The sequence below is a fragment of the Nymphaea colorata genome, chromosome 3, assembly GCF_008831285.2.
Source record: "Nymphaea colorata isolate Beijing-Zhang1983 chromosome 3, ASM883128v2, whole genome shotgun sequence".
In the NCBI taxonomy this organism is placed as follows: domain Eukaryota; kingdom Viridiplantae; phylum Streptophyta; class Magnoliopsida; order Nymphaeales; family Nymphaeaceae; genus Nymphaea; species Nymphaea colorata.
Window position 1 is genome coordinate 16,738,415 of NC_045140.1, and position 16,259 is coordinate 16,754,673.

The 16,259-nt window shown below is 37.8% G+C and overlaps 1 protein-coding gene and 1 long non-coding RNA gene across 9 annotated transcripts in view; one reads left to right on the forward strand and one right to left on the reverse strand.

The window, feature by feature from the left end:
• LOC116249577 (uncharacterized) overlaps positions 1–1,793 on the forward strand; it is a 33,520-nt gene extending 31,727 nt beyond the window's left edge. For all 8 annotated transcript variants that reach the window (XR_007572745.1, XR_007572748.1, XR_007572749.1 and 5 more), the window contains one exon: positions 1,564–1,793. This is a non-coding gene — a long non-coding RNA (uncharacterized LOC116249577). The remainder of the gene's footprint in view (positions 1–1,563) is intronic.
• A 4,469-nt stretch (positions 1,794–6,262) lies between these two features.
• Positions 6,263–8,389, reverse strand: LOC116251067 (suppressor protein SRP40-like). The gene is made up of 3 exons (XM_031625135.1): positions 8,292–8,389; positions 7,508–7,595; positions 6,263–7,148 (listed from the first exon to the last, which is right to left on the reverse strand). Exons 1-3 carry the CDS (start codon positions 8,295–8,297, stop codon positions 6,511–6,513), a joined length of 732 nt encoding a protein of 243 aa, XP_031480995.1. The 5' UTR covers positions 8,298–8,389; the 3' UTR covers positions 6,263–6,510.
• Between the last annotated feature and the right edge of the window lie 7,870 nt (positions 8,390–16,259).

Below are 16,259 nucleotides of genomic sequence, written 5' to 3' on the forward strand. Positions count from 1 at the left end.
GAATTGCTACTGTCACTAAGCTGAAGGTGATGGCATGGTTTTTCCTCCAAGCAAACCTAAGTGCCTAAGTGCTAAAAAAAGAAGAAAATGGAAAAAAAGGATCAGGAATTATAAAGTTATGGGGGCCATAATCTCAAGTATCAATTGCAAAAATCTTTTGCACATGCGAGATTCCAAGTCAATGTTTACTCCTGTTTTGTGCTTTTCTATGAGGCTGAGAATTACTCCTTTATGTTCATATCCTAGAGATGTAAAGAGTTCCATTCAGGAAGCTTGATAGCATTGCCATGAGGTACATCTTAATACTCATGAAATATTGTGGGAAAAAGAGAATATATCTCCTGCACACAAACACTTGTACTCACAAAGCTCAAGTTGGAATTCTTAGAGATTATTGCTCACCTTTTACTCATGAAAAAGTGTAAAGTTTTCAAACAAAATTCATCCCCCAAGTATTATTATTGTCCCACCAAAGTAGGATTTTAAAGCATAACCTTCATTTAAATCAATGACAACACCCTGATGCTTGAAGGGGTCCTTGATGAGAAGCAACCATGTGTTTTCTACTTCAAGCAAAAATGCTTTCTTTGGAGGTTTAAGGGGAATGGAAAAGAGATGGCCAAGTAGTTTGGCATGACACCTTGGTGCAGGAAAGAACCTTCTTTTGTTTTGGTGACTTCCCTTCCTCTTCTTCACTTCTCTTATGGCAGATTGAAACTAGTTGAGTTTGGAATTAAATTTAGGCCATGCTTGGCTTTGGCTTTTCTGTTGTATGGGGTTTGTTGAGAAAAGGAATTTTCTTGGATGATTTCTCCATTTTTTGTTTGTGAAGGGTCTACATGGTTTACAGAGGGTTAGCTTTCAAAAAACTTCTCAAGTTTGGGTCTCTCTCTCTCTCTCTCTCTCTCTCTCCTTGTTTCACCATGGTATTTTTACTGATTTCCCTCTTTAGGTGAGTATTGTTCTCTTGTCATATTCAATTGTCTTTTTCTTCTCTTTGGAAAGTTTTCTCATCTTAATTATTTTTTTTAAGTGCATTCATGCTTCTTCTCCTTACTTGCCATGTTCATCTTTTTTTGTCTCCGAAATTCTCTTCTTTTCAGCATATGGGTGCTGGTCCTTCAGGTGGTGACTATTATTTGTTATCATGTCCACATATTGTTCAGCTAGTTTGCATTTCCACTTGTTTGATATTGAGGCAACGTTAATTGCTGGGCTTCCCTCAATTGACAATAAAAAAATAAATATTAGAGCACCATTAGATCTAGGTAAATCTAGAATATATAAACATTTCAAGGAAACCCTGAAAAAGGTTTTATGCCTCCTAAAGGCCTTCAAGATACCAGCACCATCACATTTTTTAAGTTGAGGATTCATAGGAAGCCAACATGAGCCATTAATCATGTATCTTATGTGACATATGGATATGTCTTACATTTTATATATGCATTGTGTTTTCATACTGAGGAAAATTGCTAGCCAAAGAAGCTCAACCAAGAGGTTGTAAAGAAATGGAATTGGGAGCATTTTATCATTTCTTCCTATGTATTTTTTCTGTTGCAGATGGAAGGAATCTGAATATTTAGGTGGCATGTTTATTCCTGTTGGTGGTATCTCTTACTACTTTTGCTTATTGATTTCCTTGCATTTAGGGTATCTTGGTGTTGTTTTACCTCTGTTTCTCCAAGCAATATTATTCTTTTTGTCCTCTTCTCATTACATAATTTGTCTACAAATCTAATAACTTGAAGATGCATTGCAGCCTGGCAGATATGGCAGCCAATCCATTCCATGTTCTTTTATTCATTGTTTTTATGCTATTAGCATGTGCACACGTTTGCTCACTTACCTGAATAGATTTTGGGTAAAATGACTGTCCTTTTTTAAGCTTAAACGTTATAAAAGTATTACAGTTGCCCAGGCACCATCCAAGCTGTACTTGGTTGTTGTTATGGTTTACCCACATAACAACATAGGAATCTGGCCATTCAATTTGGAAAGTTAGTTTTTATGTTAATCAACATAAAAAGTATGGGAACAGAAAAAATAAAAAAAAAGGAAAGTCCAGATATATTAATTACTAGCGTCCCAGGTTGTTGAAAGTTAACTCAGGGCCTTGAGAGGCATGGTCTTCCTGGAGCATTATCTGGTAGGGTGTGTCGTTTCTCTTTTCCTCTTGATATGTTGCATGCCTGTGTGACATCAGATGCCAGCTTTTATGGAACTTCTTTGACATTTTCCTTCTAGATTTTTCAATATTTTTCATTACCTCGTAGGGCACTGGTGGAAAGGTTTGCATTCTTACTTTATTGTTTTCTTTTTGGGAGTGAGATTATATATCTTGTAGTTAGTGAAAACAGGGTTCAATTTAGTAATAAAATATAGGTTCACTTATTTATTTTCTTGGTGTTTTTCTATTCTTAGTTGTTTTTATTGCTTTTCTTTTTGTTTGAATTCTTGAACTAAAAGCACATGGAAGAAGCGATTTGACAGGTGGGGATAAAGTAAAAATGACTGTTTGTGTTTGATTTTTGAATTTGATTGTTTATTTTTGCTTTTGTTTTGCCAATAATTTTTTTTTGAGAACCTATAATTTTTTATTTTTAGGATCATTTTCAAAGTGGTCTAGGAATTGTTGCTGCTGTTTTCTGTTTTTGGCAGAATTTTCACTTTAAAAAATTGTTTAAATTTCTGCTTTTTTTATCTGGAACTTCTTCAATGTATGTAAAATGGGGGGTCTCTGGTCATTAGAAGAACAAGAACCGTGTACATGCCTTGCTTGTTCTAAAATATAAAGGGTCGTCTGATCCTAAGAGAATCGAATGGCCTAAATCAATAACAAATATTTGAAAGGAAACAAATATGTTGGGAAACAAGATATTGATTATTGAGGTTGCTAGCAGACACACGCATGTAAACGAGAGAGCCAGAGAGAGAGAGACTGATAGGAACTTATGTGTTAGACAGATAAAAATAATCTCAAACCGGCTCTTGATTGAGACAAAAGCAAAAAAGACAGATTTTTTCTTCATTTAGTATTTGTTCACATATCAACCGTCTCACTTAAATTGAACCTTATGTCCTTGTCAAGAAATGCATCTCAACTTCTTGCCAAAAATGGCCTGAATCTGCCGATTCCAATGGAATCGAGCAATAGCTGGTGGTTCAGAGGTTTCTAAAGTCGCCCAATTTTTGGTTGAATAGCCTGACCTAGTGAGCAATCCAGAAGACTCCCCCTGAATCCGCCGATTTTATCTATTGAAAATTCATGGATTACAGGGCTGCCAAGCAACTTTCGAAGTTAATCTTTTATTTCCTTAATCTTTTGAAGTTCAAATTCTTGCCCATTTCAATTTCTATGACTTACCTGTTCTTGTTCCAGTTTTGCTCAAACTTTCTACAATTTTCTTTTTTGATTTGAAAAATAAAATGATAAAATATGATTAAACATGATTTTGGTTCTAATTAGATCCAGGCAATCCACTGGGGCTACATTCGATCGCCCCAAATTACAAATCTCAAAACCAAACTCTGCTTCGGATGAAACTTCAGACGTGCGGCGATTTTTGAAATGAAAAGGAATTTGAAAACCGCGCATCATTTGCACACTGAGCCTTTCTCGTTACAAATGTCGTATCCGCTTCGCTTCATGAATGACGGCTTTCGAAACCGCGTATATCTTTTTGCTGGCCGATTTCATTTTACCAAAGGAACTCAACAACATTCACGCGGTTCAACTTTGCTCTCGCATATCTACGCCGGTGACAAAAAATTATCCTTCCTATGAACAACTTGTTGATTAAATTGCATGGAAACTGTCGAACCTTTCCCTTTATAAGCATAGGCCTTTTGTGGGCGGGGCATTATATATATATATATATATATATATATATATATATATATATATAGAGGTAAAAACCAGATCAGTAAGTCAGGAACAAAAGACATACCATTTAAATAAATATGATATTTAAAGTGTTTCTTTTTTAAATTTAACCTTACCAATATGATATTAATGATGCATTGATACAAAATACATATTAAATTGATCATTTTTTAAGTTTTAATAGTGTTTTATAATAAACAAACTGAAACATTTTGATGATTAAAAAAAATCAACATTTTCATAAAAACAACTTGATTCAAAGCGTGTTTTATATCTGAATAGTTTTATAAATATATTAAGATGTTTATATTTTATTTGAAATATAGGCAATTGGCAAACCCGTTCAACTGGGTTTATGTCGCGAAGAATTAAATTAATCGCTTTGCCTGTATCAGTTCACCACCCACTTTTTCCTCCGTTATTTGAGAGAAATCCTCTTTTTGGGGTTATCAAAATAGGAGGGGGAAGGGTGCTTTCTTAGGGCCGAGAATTAAACTTCCGGCCGTTTGAACAGGTTCAGCTTGCCCTCCGATGTGTGGTCTTTGAGATTTGGGATCCTTCCCCCTCTTATCTTAGATCAGACTCTTTTAGGAGGAATTCTCAAATCTAGCCAAAGAAATCCTTAGTTTGATGAACCATGACTTTTACTAAACATCCTTTGTGCAACATCAAGAAAACTGGGCCACATTTGGTCCATTAGTCTTAAATATGCAATCGTCCACCAACTTGTGTAAGGCCAACCAAAAGATCACATGAATGATCAAGAATTATACTCCACTTGGAATTTGTAATTTCTTTAATCAATGATTAAAAACGAAGGCAGCATAATTTAATTCTGCCTTCTCATCACACCAGATTGAAATACGACTACTTTAATGTCCAGTGCCAACTGCCAAGTAAAGCCTTGCTCGTACTCACCTGTCGGTGGTTCCCGGGTGGCACCGGCTGCTGCCAGAGATAGAAATTTGAAATTTACACGAGGAACTCACATAGTTTTCCAAAATATCAGCGAGGCGGCGAAAAGGACTTTTAGCTCATCTATAGCGTAACATCAATTTTAGGGACAGTTCTTACACCAGACGGTCAAATTAGGTCCATATAATATATAATATGCTCGGAACTAATTAAGTGGACACGATAGGAACAGGCCCGCCCATGTACTTTCTCTTCTCACCACAGACAGACGTTCACAGGAGACACTGAGATCGCCTCGTCACGATGCACTTGGTTTTCTCAGCGTTCTATGGCAATCAGCCATGGGATGTACCGATGTCAACAAGTTTGATTAGGGTGCAATATCTGGTCGGACTTTTTCAAAAATATTAAATATAAGAAAATTTAATATCTCATCAGATTGAACTTATTTTTAAATAAATATCCCACGTATATCCACTGTCAAGATATTTTGAAAGTCAGCTATTACTACATCATAACGTGGCTTGGAATTTTTTTAAAGCCGAATTTGGGTTCATATGTGAGTTGGATTCTGACCAGATTCGGACTGTGAATCTGGATTTAGATTCAAATATGAATTTTTCTTTATGCATGTGGAAATACGAATATCTCAAGTGCAAAAAAGCAGGTATGCCTAAGAACATCTCATTCCAATACGTTCCTTTCATATCTAGAAAATAATAGTCTGTCCTTTTCCAGTTAGCCAAGTATTTTAGAGAGCGCACACGCTTTTTGTCTGTCATTAGATTGGCTTTCTCTCTCTCTCTCTCTCTCTCTCTCTCTCTCTCTCTCTCTGTATATATATATATACACACACAAAAGAATAACTTAAAGTATACAAAAACTTAAAGTATAAATGTTTCTCAATGTTTTGGGCAGTGTTATCTGTGTTGATGCCTATCCGTTCATGCCGGCTGATAAGCATCGAATAACCACCACTTTGCAACGAGACAGGTGCCAATTAAGGCCCCGTCCTTCAAATATTAGCCCATAATATTAGTCCCATTCAGCCCCGCACAGATCAGGCTGTTCACCCTTCATGCAGGTTGAGACGAGCCAATGCATACTGACGATAATGCATACCGTTTAAGCTTTTGATACGAGATGAAAACCAATATTTACAACATTGATTCAAACTTGAAGATCATATTCAGAAGGCAGACTGCAAATGATATTGATGAATGAAGTACTGGTCAGACCAATCCCAAAATTGTACTCGTTGAATGCATTTCTCTCTTTCACTGCTTTTATACGCATTAGATCTGGTTAAGAGAGGAGCAAGGGAGATGATATCTGTGAATTTGTTGCAAGATGAAAAGAAAGGACCAAAAAAGTGACCTACGCGTATGTACTTTTCTCGCTTGACCAACATTACTCTTCTATGATGTTTGTTTCTCAGCATTTGTAACATAAAATGGTGCTTGCTATACGTGTATTAATTGTTTACAAACACGAACAAAATACAAGTTATGCCAGTAAAAGCTCTCTACACCTGGCTAGTATAAGACCTTCTACTGAAGGAAATTGACATTAAGACCAGCTTGCGAAAATCCAAAATTATACACAAAAAGAAAAAAGTTACATACTGTTTCATTTATCAAAAGCAAAAACATTACCCATAACTGTGAAACGTGCAAGCCTAGTGCCTTGCATAATAACAAGCTTATATTTTACATAATGGAGCAATTGTCTTGGTTGTAGCCCTCTGAGTAGCGGCTGGCGCCGGGATACTTGTAGTTGTAGGCGTTGTCATAGGATGCAGGAGCAGGGTAAATTTGCGGCGGATATTCCGGCCGGTAAATGTACGTCGTCGTCGTCCGATTACGATGATGTTCTCCCTTCTTCTTATCTGAGTCCGAGTCCGAGCTGGAGCTTGAGCTCGAGCTCGACCGATTATGATGATGTCCTCGCTTCTTCTTATCTGAGTCCGAGCCAGAGCTGGAGCTGGAGCTCGACCGATTATGATTATGTCCTCGCTTCTTCTTCTCTGAGTCCGAGCTGGAGCTTGAGCCAGAGTCTGAGTCTGAGTCGGAGTCCGAGTGCCCGTGCTTCTTCTTATCCTTCCCCTTCTTCTTCTTCTCCTTCTTATCCTTCTCATGTTTCCTTTCCTCCTCTTTCTTATGATGCTCCTTTTTCTTATATTTCTCATGATTCTCTTTTGTCTCGTGTCTTATTTCCTCTAAACTCTCCATGTGGGCTTTGAAATTCTTCTTCTTCAAAATGTTGAGCAGCCCATAGGCATCCATCTCCTCACCTATCACCACCAGCTTGCTCTCGTCCTTCTCATCTAATTTCACCAACGTCACACCTTCAGTGCAACCAACACCACTAATTAGGAGCCATACAAATCAAGCATATTATGTGACTGGATCAGCAAGATGAGGCGTAGACCTTAAGGTTGGTTCAGAAGAAGGGAAAAAACTAAAAAACAAATTACATAAATCTTTTGGAGATATATATATTATATTGGGTTTGTGATGAAAGGAAGTGTAAAGAGAGAGAGAGAGAGAAGGTCGATGCAAGAGCTTTGAGAACGAAAGCTGGATTTAGACTGCAACCATTCTTTGGACATCGACTTTAGACTCGATGCAGCAGCATCGGGTTGTTGGACCCTAGAATCTACGAAGAGAACTATAATAAAGGAAACTGGAGGGAGATTGTACATACCATTGGCACCCCCAACAATCTTCATGGCCTTAGATCTGCTATTGTAATCATCGTAATATGCTTCAGAAAAGCTGAGCACAAGCCTTTGCTGCATACACGTGAAGAAAAAAAAGAAACTGTAAATTTCTTTGTTAAAATGGTGCAAGCTAAACACTTCAAGGGCCATTAACAAATATAGTAGCCATAAGCTTCCACTTAGGAAGATGCATGAATCGGTAAAAATGCCTGATAGGACATCAACGACCAGCATATGCTCCAATTCTAGGATCATGCAAAGATGGTTATTAACTTATTGGCGGCTTCCATGCCACTGCTTCGTTTGGTCGTAAACGGCTATTCAGATCTCTATAACACGTAAGAAATCCATTCGGGTCGCATCCCGTGCAGTAAAAGGATGAAAGGTGGGAGGACAAAAGCAAAAGACACCGAAAAAGACACATGCTGAAGCTACATGGGAAGACGTAGGGAAGGAGAGAAGAGGTTTACTGGAAAATATGGAGGGGGTAGATGCATAGTGATCTCAAAGAGAAGAGGGCAAGTGCTAGTCAAGCACCTCCTATATAGCAACTCATCAGCAAATCAGTTCTTTTTGCCTCTATCAGAAAGAAACAACAGTTTTGTACGCAGAGATTTCAAGACACACCTGACAGGGTATGTGTGAACAAATTCGAGTATTTTTTTTGATATGGAGAGATTGTCTTTTTAACATTGGATGCACAAAATTCAGAAGAAGAAAAGGAAGGAGAATAAAAAGAAATTTAAGAACTCGAGCAATCATTCATACCTTCATGAAGAAACTGCAGAAGTATCACTCTAAGCCAAAGGATGAGTTTGGGAACTTGAAGTTGTACTTGTGTTTAAGCAAGAGAGACTAGTAAGTCTTGATGTGAGTTGCTACGTGGGAGGGCGTCCATATATATAGGGAGACCAATAGAAGGAGGGGAGAGGCATTACACGATAGCTAGTATGGAGAGATTGGGAATGGGAAGGAAGATTCCAGGAAGCTGCTGCCCACTTGCGACCTCGTGGGCTCCATTGGTTGCCAGCAAAGGCAAAAGAAGGAAAGCATTTTATATATGAACAACGGCGGGCAGACTTTACTTTGACCATATGCACCAAATCTCAACAACATGAACAGCGATATATAATTGTTGTCTCATTTGAGCGATAAGCTTAAGCTGAATTGATTATGATACTTCTAATTTTTTGGGTATGTTTTCTTGTGGCTTTTCTTATTTGCCTCGGGAAGGGAAGCATTTTATCGATCGTTTGCCCTTAAATAAATAACGCAATTCTGAAAACCGAGGCCCCAAATATTGTTTATTATTATATATCTATGCCGAGAAAGAGATGATGACTTCCCAATAAGTTGCTTTTATGAAGTGTTACTGAGGATTATTATTTGACCAAATTCCGTATTCAGTTTTTTTTTTTTTTTTTTCTTTTCTGAAACGGCAACAAAAGAAATCACACCATCTACTTGATTAAGGGTTTAGACTTAAAGACTTTTAGCGTGCATTCGATAGCCCCATATATGAGATCCAAGGTGATTTGAGATGATTTTGAATTTCAGATCCATGGATTTAAGGTTGGGCACCTCCTATTCCCCTTCAACTGAGGTCTCAAATCTATTTTTTGACATGTATAGCCGAAAAATCTGGTGTTTGTTTACATTGTGAATCCTACACAAAGGAGATCTTAGATCAGTTTCGGAACTGTGATCCAAGACTATACCCAACTCAGCTTGACTATATTTATTATTTAAAAGAAAAGGGATGCCTACCAATCAAAGAAAACCAAGTCCCAAACCTTTGGCTAAATTTTCTTATCCATGAAAAGGTGCACTTTACTTTGCTTGGGGTTTGTAGTAAGAGTTGCCTCTACGTGAAGTTTGAGATTAAACTATATTTGAGACAAGTTGGGGACAACTTTTTCTTTGTTTTGTAGGAAACTTAGTAGGGAAGCTTTAAGTATTTTCGGAAACCCACACACTTAGTTTATATTGTGGGGCCGAAAAGAAGATCTGCATTGACCCATGCCTATCGTCATTGGTGAGACAGATTGTCATTTCTAGATGAACGCCAGATGATCATCAGGTTTTGGATTAGGACGATGGACGTATTGCGCGGCCAGCGTTGAAACGGGTCATAATTTATTGACGTAAACGCTTAGCTATAAAGTTTTGACCGATCGGCATTTCTGGAAATTAATATATTTAAGACTAAATCTCGTGGAACACCGCCCTTTTATTTCTTTCGCTCATGAAATGACGTAGGTCGCTGGATTAATTTATGCTCGCCATGGAACGAAACTTGGCGACCACGCAGTTCTTCCAGAAAGGAGATCGAGATATTGAGATATTTTGTTGAGGCTAGTATCCAGAAATCTTTGGTTTTGGACTTTGATATGGATAGTTTCCTGAAACCATAGGTTCCAAAAACAACAATGGGTGCTTAGCTCAACTTTAAACGTTACCAGAGAAAATGGATGGTCGACCTAATCGCTAGAAATTTTTAGTGATGCACGTCGAATTAAGGATTGTAATTTTGATTAGAGTGGAAATATTAGTTTTCAAATTTTTTATATAAAACAAGTGAAATTTTTTAAAGTTTACATGTAAATTTTTTAAAAAAAAAAAATAAAGCGGGGCCAGGGGTAAGCCATGAAAGCCTGTAAGTTGCTTTCTTATTTTATTAAAACCTTATCATAATCTATTAAACACGAAAATGGGAAATGGCCGTACGGACCTATACTTGTTGGGCAAAACACTGTATCTTTCAGGAAATTGATATGCCACCCACTTTGATACTAGCATTATTACTAGAAGAAGGAAAGGGGAAGGAGAGGCTGGTTTATTCGAATAAGATGTCTTTCTTCCAAGGTTAGCTTGAGTCACGAGCAATAAAAATACGGTCACGTTTTGTATTGACAATCATTGATTATTTGGTGTGCAGCCGATGCATTATTCTGAAATGTTGCTTTATGAAAATAATTAAAAAGCCATTTAAACTTGACCGGAATCTAAAAGATATGGAGAAGCAATTAAGACTCATGTAGATTAGATTATCGGCCAGACCGCCCCCCTGGAATGAGGGAATGGTTTTTGACGATAACGAATGCGAAGGGTCAGGATTCGGGATAGGTGTCTCACCCACTGCCAATTTTATTGGGTTGAATATTAATAGATAAGATTGCATGCATATCTGATCTGACTCCAATTCTATATACATCAAGTTTTGCTTGCATGGCACGGTGGGTGGGTGTTCAGGCCCAATTCAGATCTTATATTGGCTATTATTTTATCAGAAAAGGAAGCAGGTGCAGCAGGTGAAGGTGCAGGTCAAATAAAATCAATGTTGAATGGTTTTGCATGCATGGCGGCCATTTTAAAGACCCCAATTGGCCCATTGCAACGGTACAATGTTTTAAGCTAATAAGGGGGTCGACGCAATGGTCAGGAAAGGGCAACATCTCAAAGCAAGCTCCATACCCTAAGGAGACGAGGGTTGGGTGGGAGTTTCCACTTCCTTTTAAAGCAGAACAAAGAGGCCCTACAAATGTGTTGAATTTCTTGAAATGATCAACACAACTTCTTATTTTTATGGGCATTTATTTATATATTGAGACAGTCGAGAGTGCAAGTAAAATGACCAACGTAATTTTTGAGGGAGCGCACCCCTTCTCTTCGCATACTATTTGGCCTAAAATGTATGTACTTAACGGCGATCAATATTCAACTTGGGTCCGCCAGAAAGAGATAAAAAACTGTGGGACTATTTTATTTGGTTTTTCACGAAGCCCAGTTGCATGGAGACTTGCTTTTTGCAACCGGGTCTTTGAAAAACTAAACACAGATTGCTATCACAATCTGGGTTTGATCGCACCAGTACTGGTTGGTACACCACTCTCCTTTTTGATTTCCATGGTCGTCAGCTTACACCGCCATACAATGAATTCGGTGAACTCCATGAATAAAATAAAGCAGTTTGAAACCGATATTTGCTTTACGTCTGGGGCGTCATCCGTATGAACCCCACATTTTTTCACCCTTTATAAGATATTTCTCCACTTTTTAGTGCCTAAATTGTCAATACAATGACCAAGAGGATGGAGGAGTGCATGAAACGGAGCACTCCTTACGAAACAAGGCCTACTGATGTGCGTTTCATCATTTGGGCTTGGTCGCCAATTGCCCACCAAAAAACGGGTTTAGACCATAGTTATATAATAATGTTTTGAAGTTTTAAAAAGGGCAAGGGTATTCTTGGGTATAGTACGGCGAGCTGGTAAAAAACGTTAAAAAAGAAAAAAATACAGTAAGTTTTTAAAAATTTTAAAAAATTTAAAATAAACAAATAAAATAAGTGAGAAACTAATAACACAAACATTATAAGTAGATTTGTAACAAACAAAAAATAAAGACATTAAAAAACTGAAAAAAATAAAAAAAAAAGTGAAAAAAACGCAAAAAATGCATTAAGAACACATTTTTTTCTAAAAAAACATGTTTTTTTAGTTTTAAACAGACATTTAATTTATTGCATTTTTTTAAAAAAAAACTCATTTTCTTGAAACCGATATTTGCTTTAGACTTCTTCTCAATTGGACCTTCTGTTTTTCCTTCTTCTCATTTGACTAGTATATTGCATAGCTGTGTTACACAGTTACAAATATTCAGCAAAAGGCTTCAGATGATCAAGTTTGCTTTCATTATATTGGTACGCTAATTTGGATTAACTATCAAGAAGCTAATATAATTAGGTTTCTTGCTATGTAATTTACTGATATATGATTCAAGCTGCACAAAGAACTCTTGACTTCTTGTGCACCTTGTGGCAAAGGTGTTCACGTCCTGTTTTCATCCCAAGTCAACGACCCAACACCTACACTCAATTTAACATAATTGATTAGTTCATCTAGATATGTTTGACACATATTATATGAATGAATCATGATGCTCCTGTATGGCTTTGAGGAGTGGGACTTTGTTCACCACGGTGAAAAAAATCTGACCTATATTCTACTCAGGCAATCAGATTCTTCAAAGACGCCCTTAGTTTTGTTGGAGTACGTACGAAATTATATTTGTATGGGGTTGGGTATGGAGATCAGGCAGAGCAGAAGTCGAAAGCAATGTTCTAAAAAAAAAATACATTAAGCCAGGTTGATGGAAAAACAATGTGAAGGCAAGAGAAATGAATCGAACAATAAAATTCCAAATAGCGACGCATGTTTTCCGGCTATCCGGAGACAGACTTTTTCCTTTTTTAACGCTTTATCACATCCAGACAAGAAATCTTTATTATATATATATATATATATATATATATAAGTACAACATTAAATGGCACATAGTAAAAAGAGAGTGCCAGCATTAATGGGGGCAGAAATTTGGTACAACCGATTACGATCGTCAACCTCCAAAGATGGCGACAGGACACCCGCACATTAGCAAGCAAGCACTTTTTCATTAACAGTCACTGAAAACATAGTTGGCAAACCTGTTATTTGGATTCGGACCGGATGAAGGTTAGTGAGTTGATTGATTCGTCGACTGACTTGACTGAATTTTAAAATAATCTTATTCAAGCGAGTCAAGATGAGTCAAGGCCGAGTTAGTCGGGCAAAGTGAAGCTGAGTCAAGGGTGAGCCGGACCAACCTTGACTCGTGGCAAGGTTTTCTAGCGATTTAAACTAACTCGAGTGATTCCTTAGCCAATTCGACGAGTCAACTAGCTATGCTGAAAGTGAAAAGAGCATCATTCCTTACGATCTGGACACCCACTCGTTTGCAAGCAAGCACTCTCATCTGGTCAGCAAACACCAAACAGTGGCATCATTCCTTACGATTTAGATGTACAACTTCACAACATGGCACAACCTAAACAAAACAAGTAGGTGACCGACTCTCGGGTACAAACTGGCAAGAGGAAAGTCCCACATTTTGAGCGAAGAAGAAGAGAAGACGATTGATTATCCACAAGGCGAAGATGTGCATGTTTCGGTCGAGAAAATGACACACCATGTCATAGCGCCGTCACTCTTTAATCCTCGAAAATTGATTCTTAGAGAGAGAGAGAGAGGCGATGACTTTTATAAGTTATTACTCGAAGCACTTGGTAAAACGACTTGCTCAACCTTATCGCTTCGCTTTACATTTGGATATAGGAGATTATTGCTTCGAACTACGTAAATTATTGTCTTCTTTCTTGTTGCTTCCAACATTCTCTTGAGTGTGAAACAGAGTGTTGTTTTGTGTGTTGTTCCTAACCAGATAAAGGACAAACAACATTTGGAGCTTCTTGTTGATCTTCTCTCTCTGCAAGCGGGCAAGCACCAAGCAAAGACCCGAAGATGTTGAAGTTGTAGGGGCAACCCCAAACATTTGCAGAGCTGGTTATATGCGCAGGCTGGTGCATAAGTTTTTCTGCGCCATTATGCTTTAGGACCAAAACCAAAATGTCTCCGGTTAATAGAAAAACAAAAACAGAACTTTTTATCTACACAAAAATTAGAAAACAAAAAAATGTTAAAAAAGATTAAAAAAACATTTCTTTTTTAAAAATTTCCAGAATACCCCCACTCCAAGCCTTTTGTTTTGGTGTAGGTCTCACATGCACCGAATGCTTTAAGCAACTCATATCGGGCATAGGAAATAAAGCGAGCCTTATCACTAGTGATGTGGTCACTGTGAAAACACATAAGGTTTTGGTGCACTTTGCACAAGGTTTGTCCACAACTTAGAAGCAACAGAGAAAGCCTCGAGGAAGAAGTAATCATGTGGCGTTTGCACAAAGTTGGGGGTGTCCAAGATGAGCACATTATCTGCATATTAGAGGAGATCAGAGAACCGATCATGGGCAACTCTATGAGAGAAAGGAAAATAACATTAACATAAGCCCAACAAAAAGTTGAACTTGAAAAAGATTACATCTATAAATCAGCTCTTAATGCTTGTTGAATGTACCAGTATTTTCCCATAGGTTATGTGAAATTAACCAAACGTCATACAAAATGGAGGAAGACATGCGTTCCACTGAGACCGCCTCATTTCTATAGATAGTATCATTTCTGGAGTTCTAAATGACCCACCAAAACGTAAACAACCAAATTCTCCAGATGATGCGCCATTTTTTTTTGTGTCTCACTCTAGTTGGTCCATGGATCAGGTCCTGAATTGTAGATATGTTTGTGACTTCGATGGAGGCATAGACCAAGTAAGTGCATAAAGATCTTGGGCAGCTCTATGAGAAAACCCCTTGCAACTACTCCTCCAAAGAACACTTCTGGTGAAATAGATGTGTAGAGGCAAGATACCTATTATATATAATTGAATAATTCGCCCTTCTTCGTTAGTTGTGACTGCACTTTGCGCACACAGACCACTTCTGGATCCAAGACACACAGCAAAAACCAAAATTTATGAAGTGTATGAGTCGCAAAAACTCTTACCCACCGCAGGAAATCCTGCGGCAAATTTGGGTCTTATCCAGATTAGATTACTGTCAATGGTCTTCCCAACGATTATGAGAGATTTGCCACCTCAATCACCACCAGTTTGACATTCTCATTTTTACCAGTCTATATGATCACTTTTTAAATCAGGTGAAAAGAGTTCAAATCTTAAAGCCAAGAACCACTCATTGCAAGTGAGAATGCTCAAGTGGCATTTGTGGGATTCAAGGGTCATGAACGAGAAGGGTTTAGATGTGCTCGAAGCGCTCATTTACAGCAGAATCAAGCAAGTTTGAAACAGCAGATTCAAGTGGAATTTGTGGTTGTCCTTATTTATTAACTTCTAGTTTGTGATCACTCTCAGTTCATTTGGTTGTTTCCTCTCAAGTGACAGTCGAAAGTGTTTGAAATGTCTTTAGTTAATTTCAAAATGTTGCTGAAGATCAGCTTTATGCACAAATTGAAATCTTCCAAACCGACAATGGAGGACAAGTTCAAAAGTGAACAGCTTGAGTCTTTTCTGACCAACAACGACATTTTCCACCGGTTTTCGAGTCCTCGAATACCAGAACAAAATGCATGGCATGGTTGAGAGGAATCATGAGCACATCGTGGAAACGGGCTTAGCCATGTTGGGCATGAGAAAAATGCCATATGGTTTTTGGACATGTATTTAGAACAACTGCTTTCACCAGAAACAGATTGCCAAGAAAATACGACGGGCAAAAGCCACCTTTCGAAATATTTTCTTTTTTAACAAAAACCAGATTACCCTCAATTGAAAATTTTGGGTCTATGTACTCTATCCAGTTTCAACCTATTACAATATCCACAAGCTTGAGCTAAAGACAAAATTCTGCATATTCATTGGATATGGGTAAGACACAAGGGATTTATGTGTTATTCGAGAAAAAATCTAGAAGAGTCTACGTCAGTTGGCATGTATTTTTTTCAATGAAGAGAAACTTGGCATCTTTCATCTTGATCTGTCTAGTTCAGTTCACAATCCCCGAAGTTGAGAAAAATTGGAGAAATTGAGACTCTACCTACAAGCACCCACCAACACAAATTCCCACTGATAGTGAAAGCATGCATCAACGCCACCACCATCGCTGCTTTTCAAAAACAATTCACCGAAATCCAATTACACCAAACTCCACTAGCATTATCCGCACCTTTAGAGACCAACTCAGAAATTAATCTCAGTCCAGAGCCAACTATTGAACCCATTTCTCAAAATCTACTTGAAGCTAGCAACTGAAGCAACCACCACAGAACTTTTTATCCCATAGTGAAC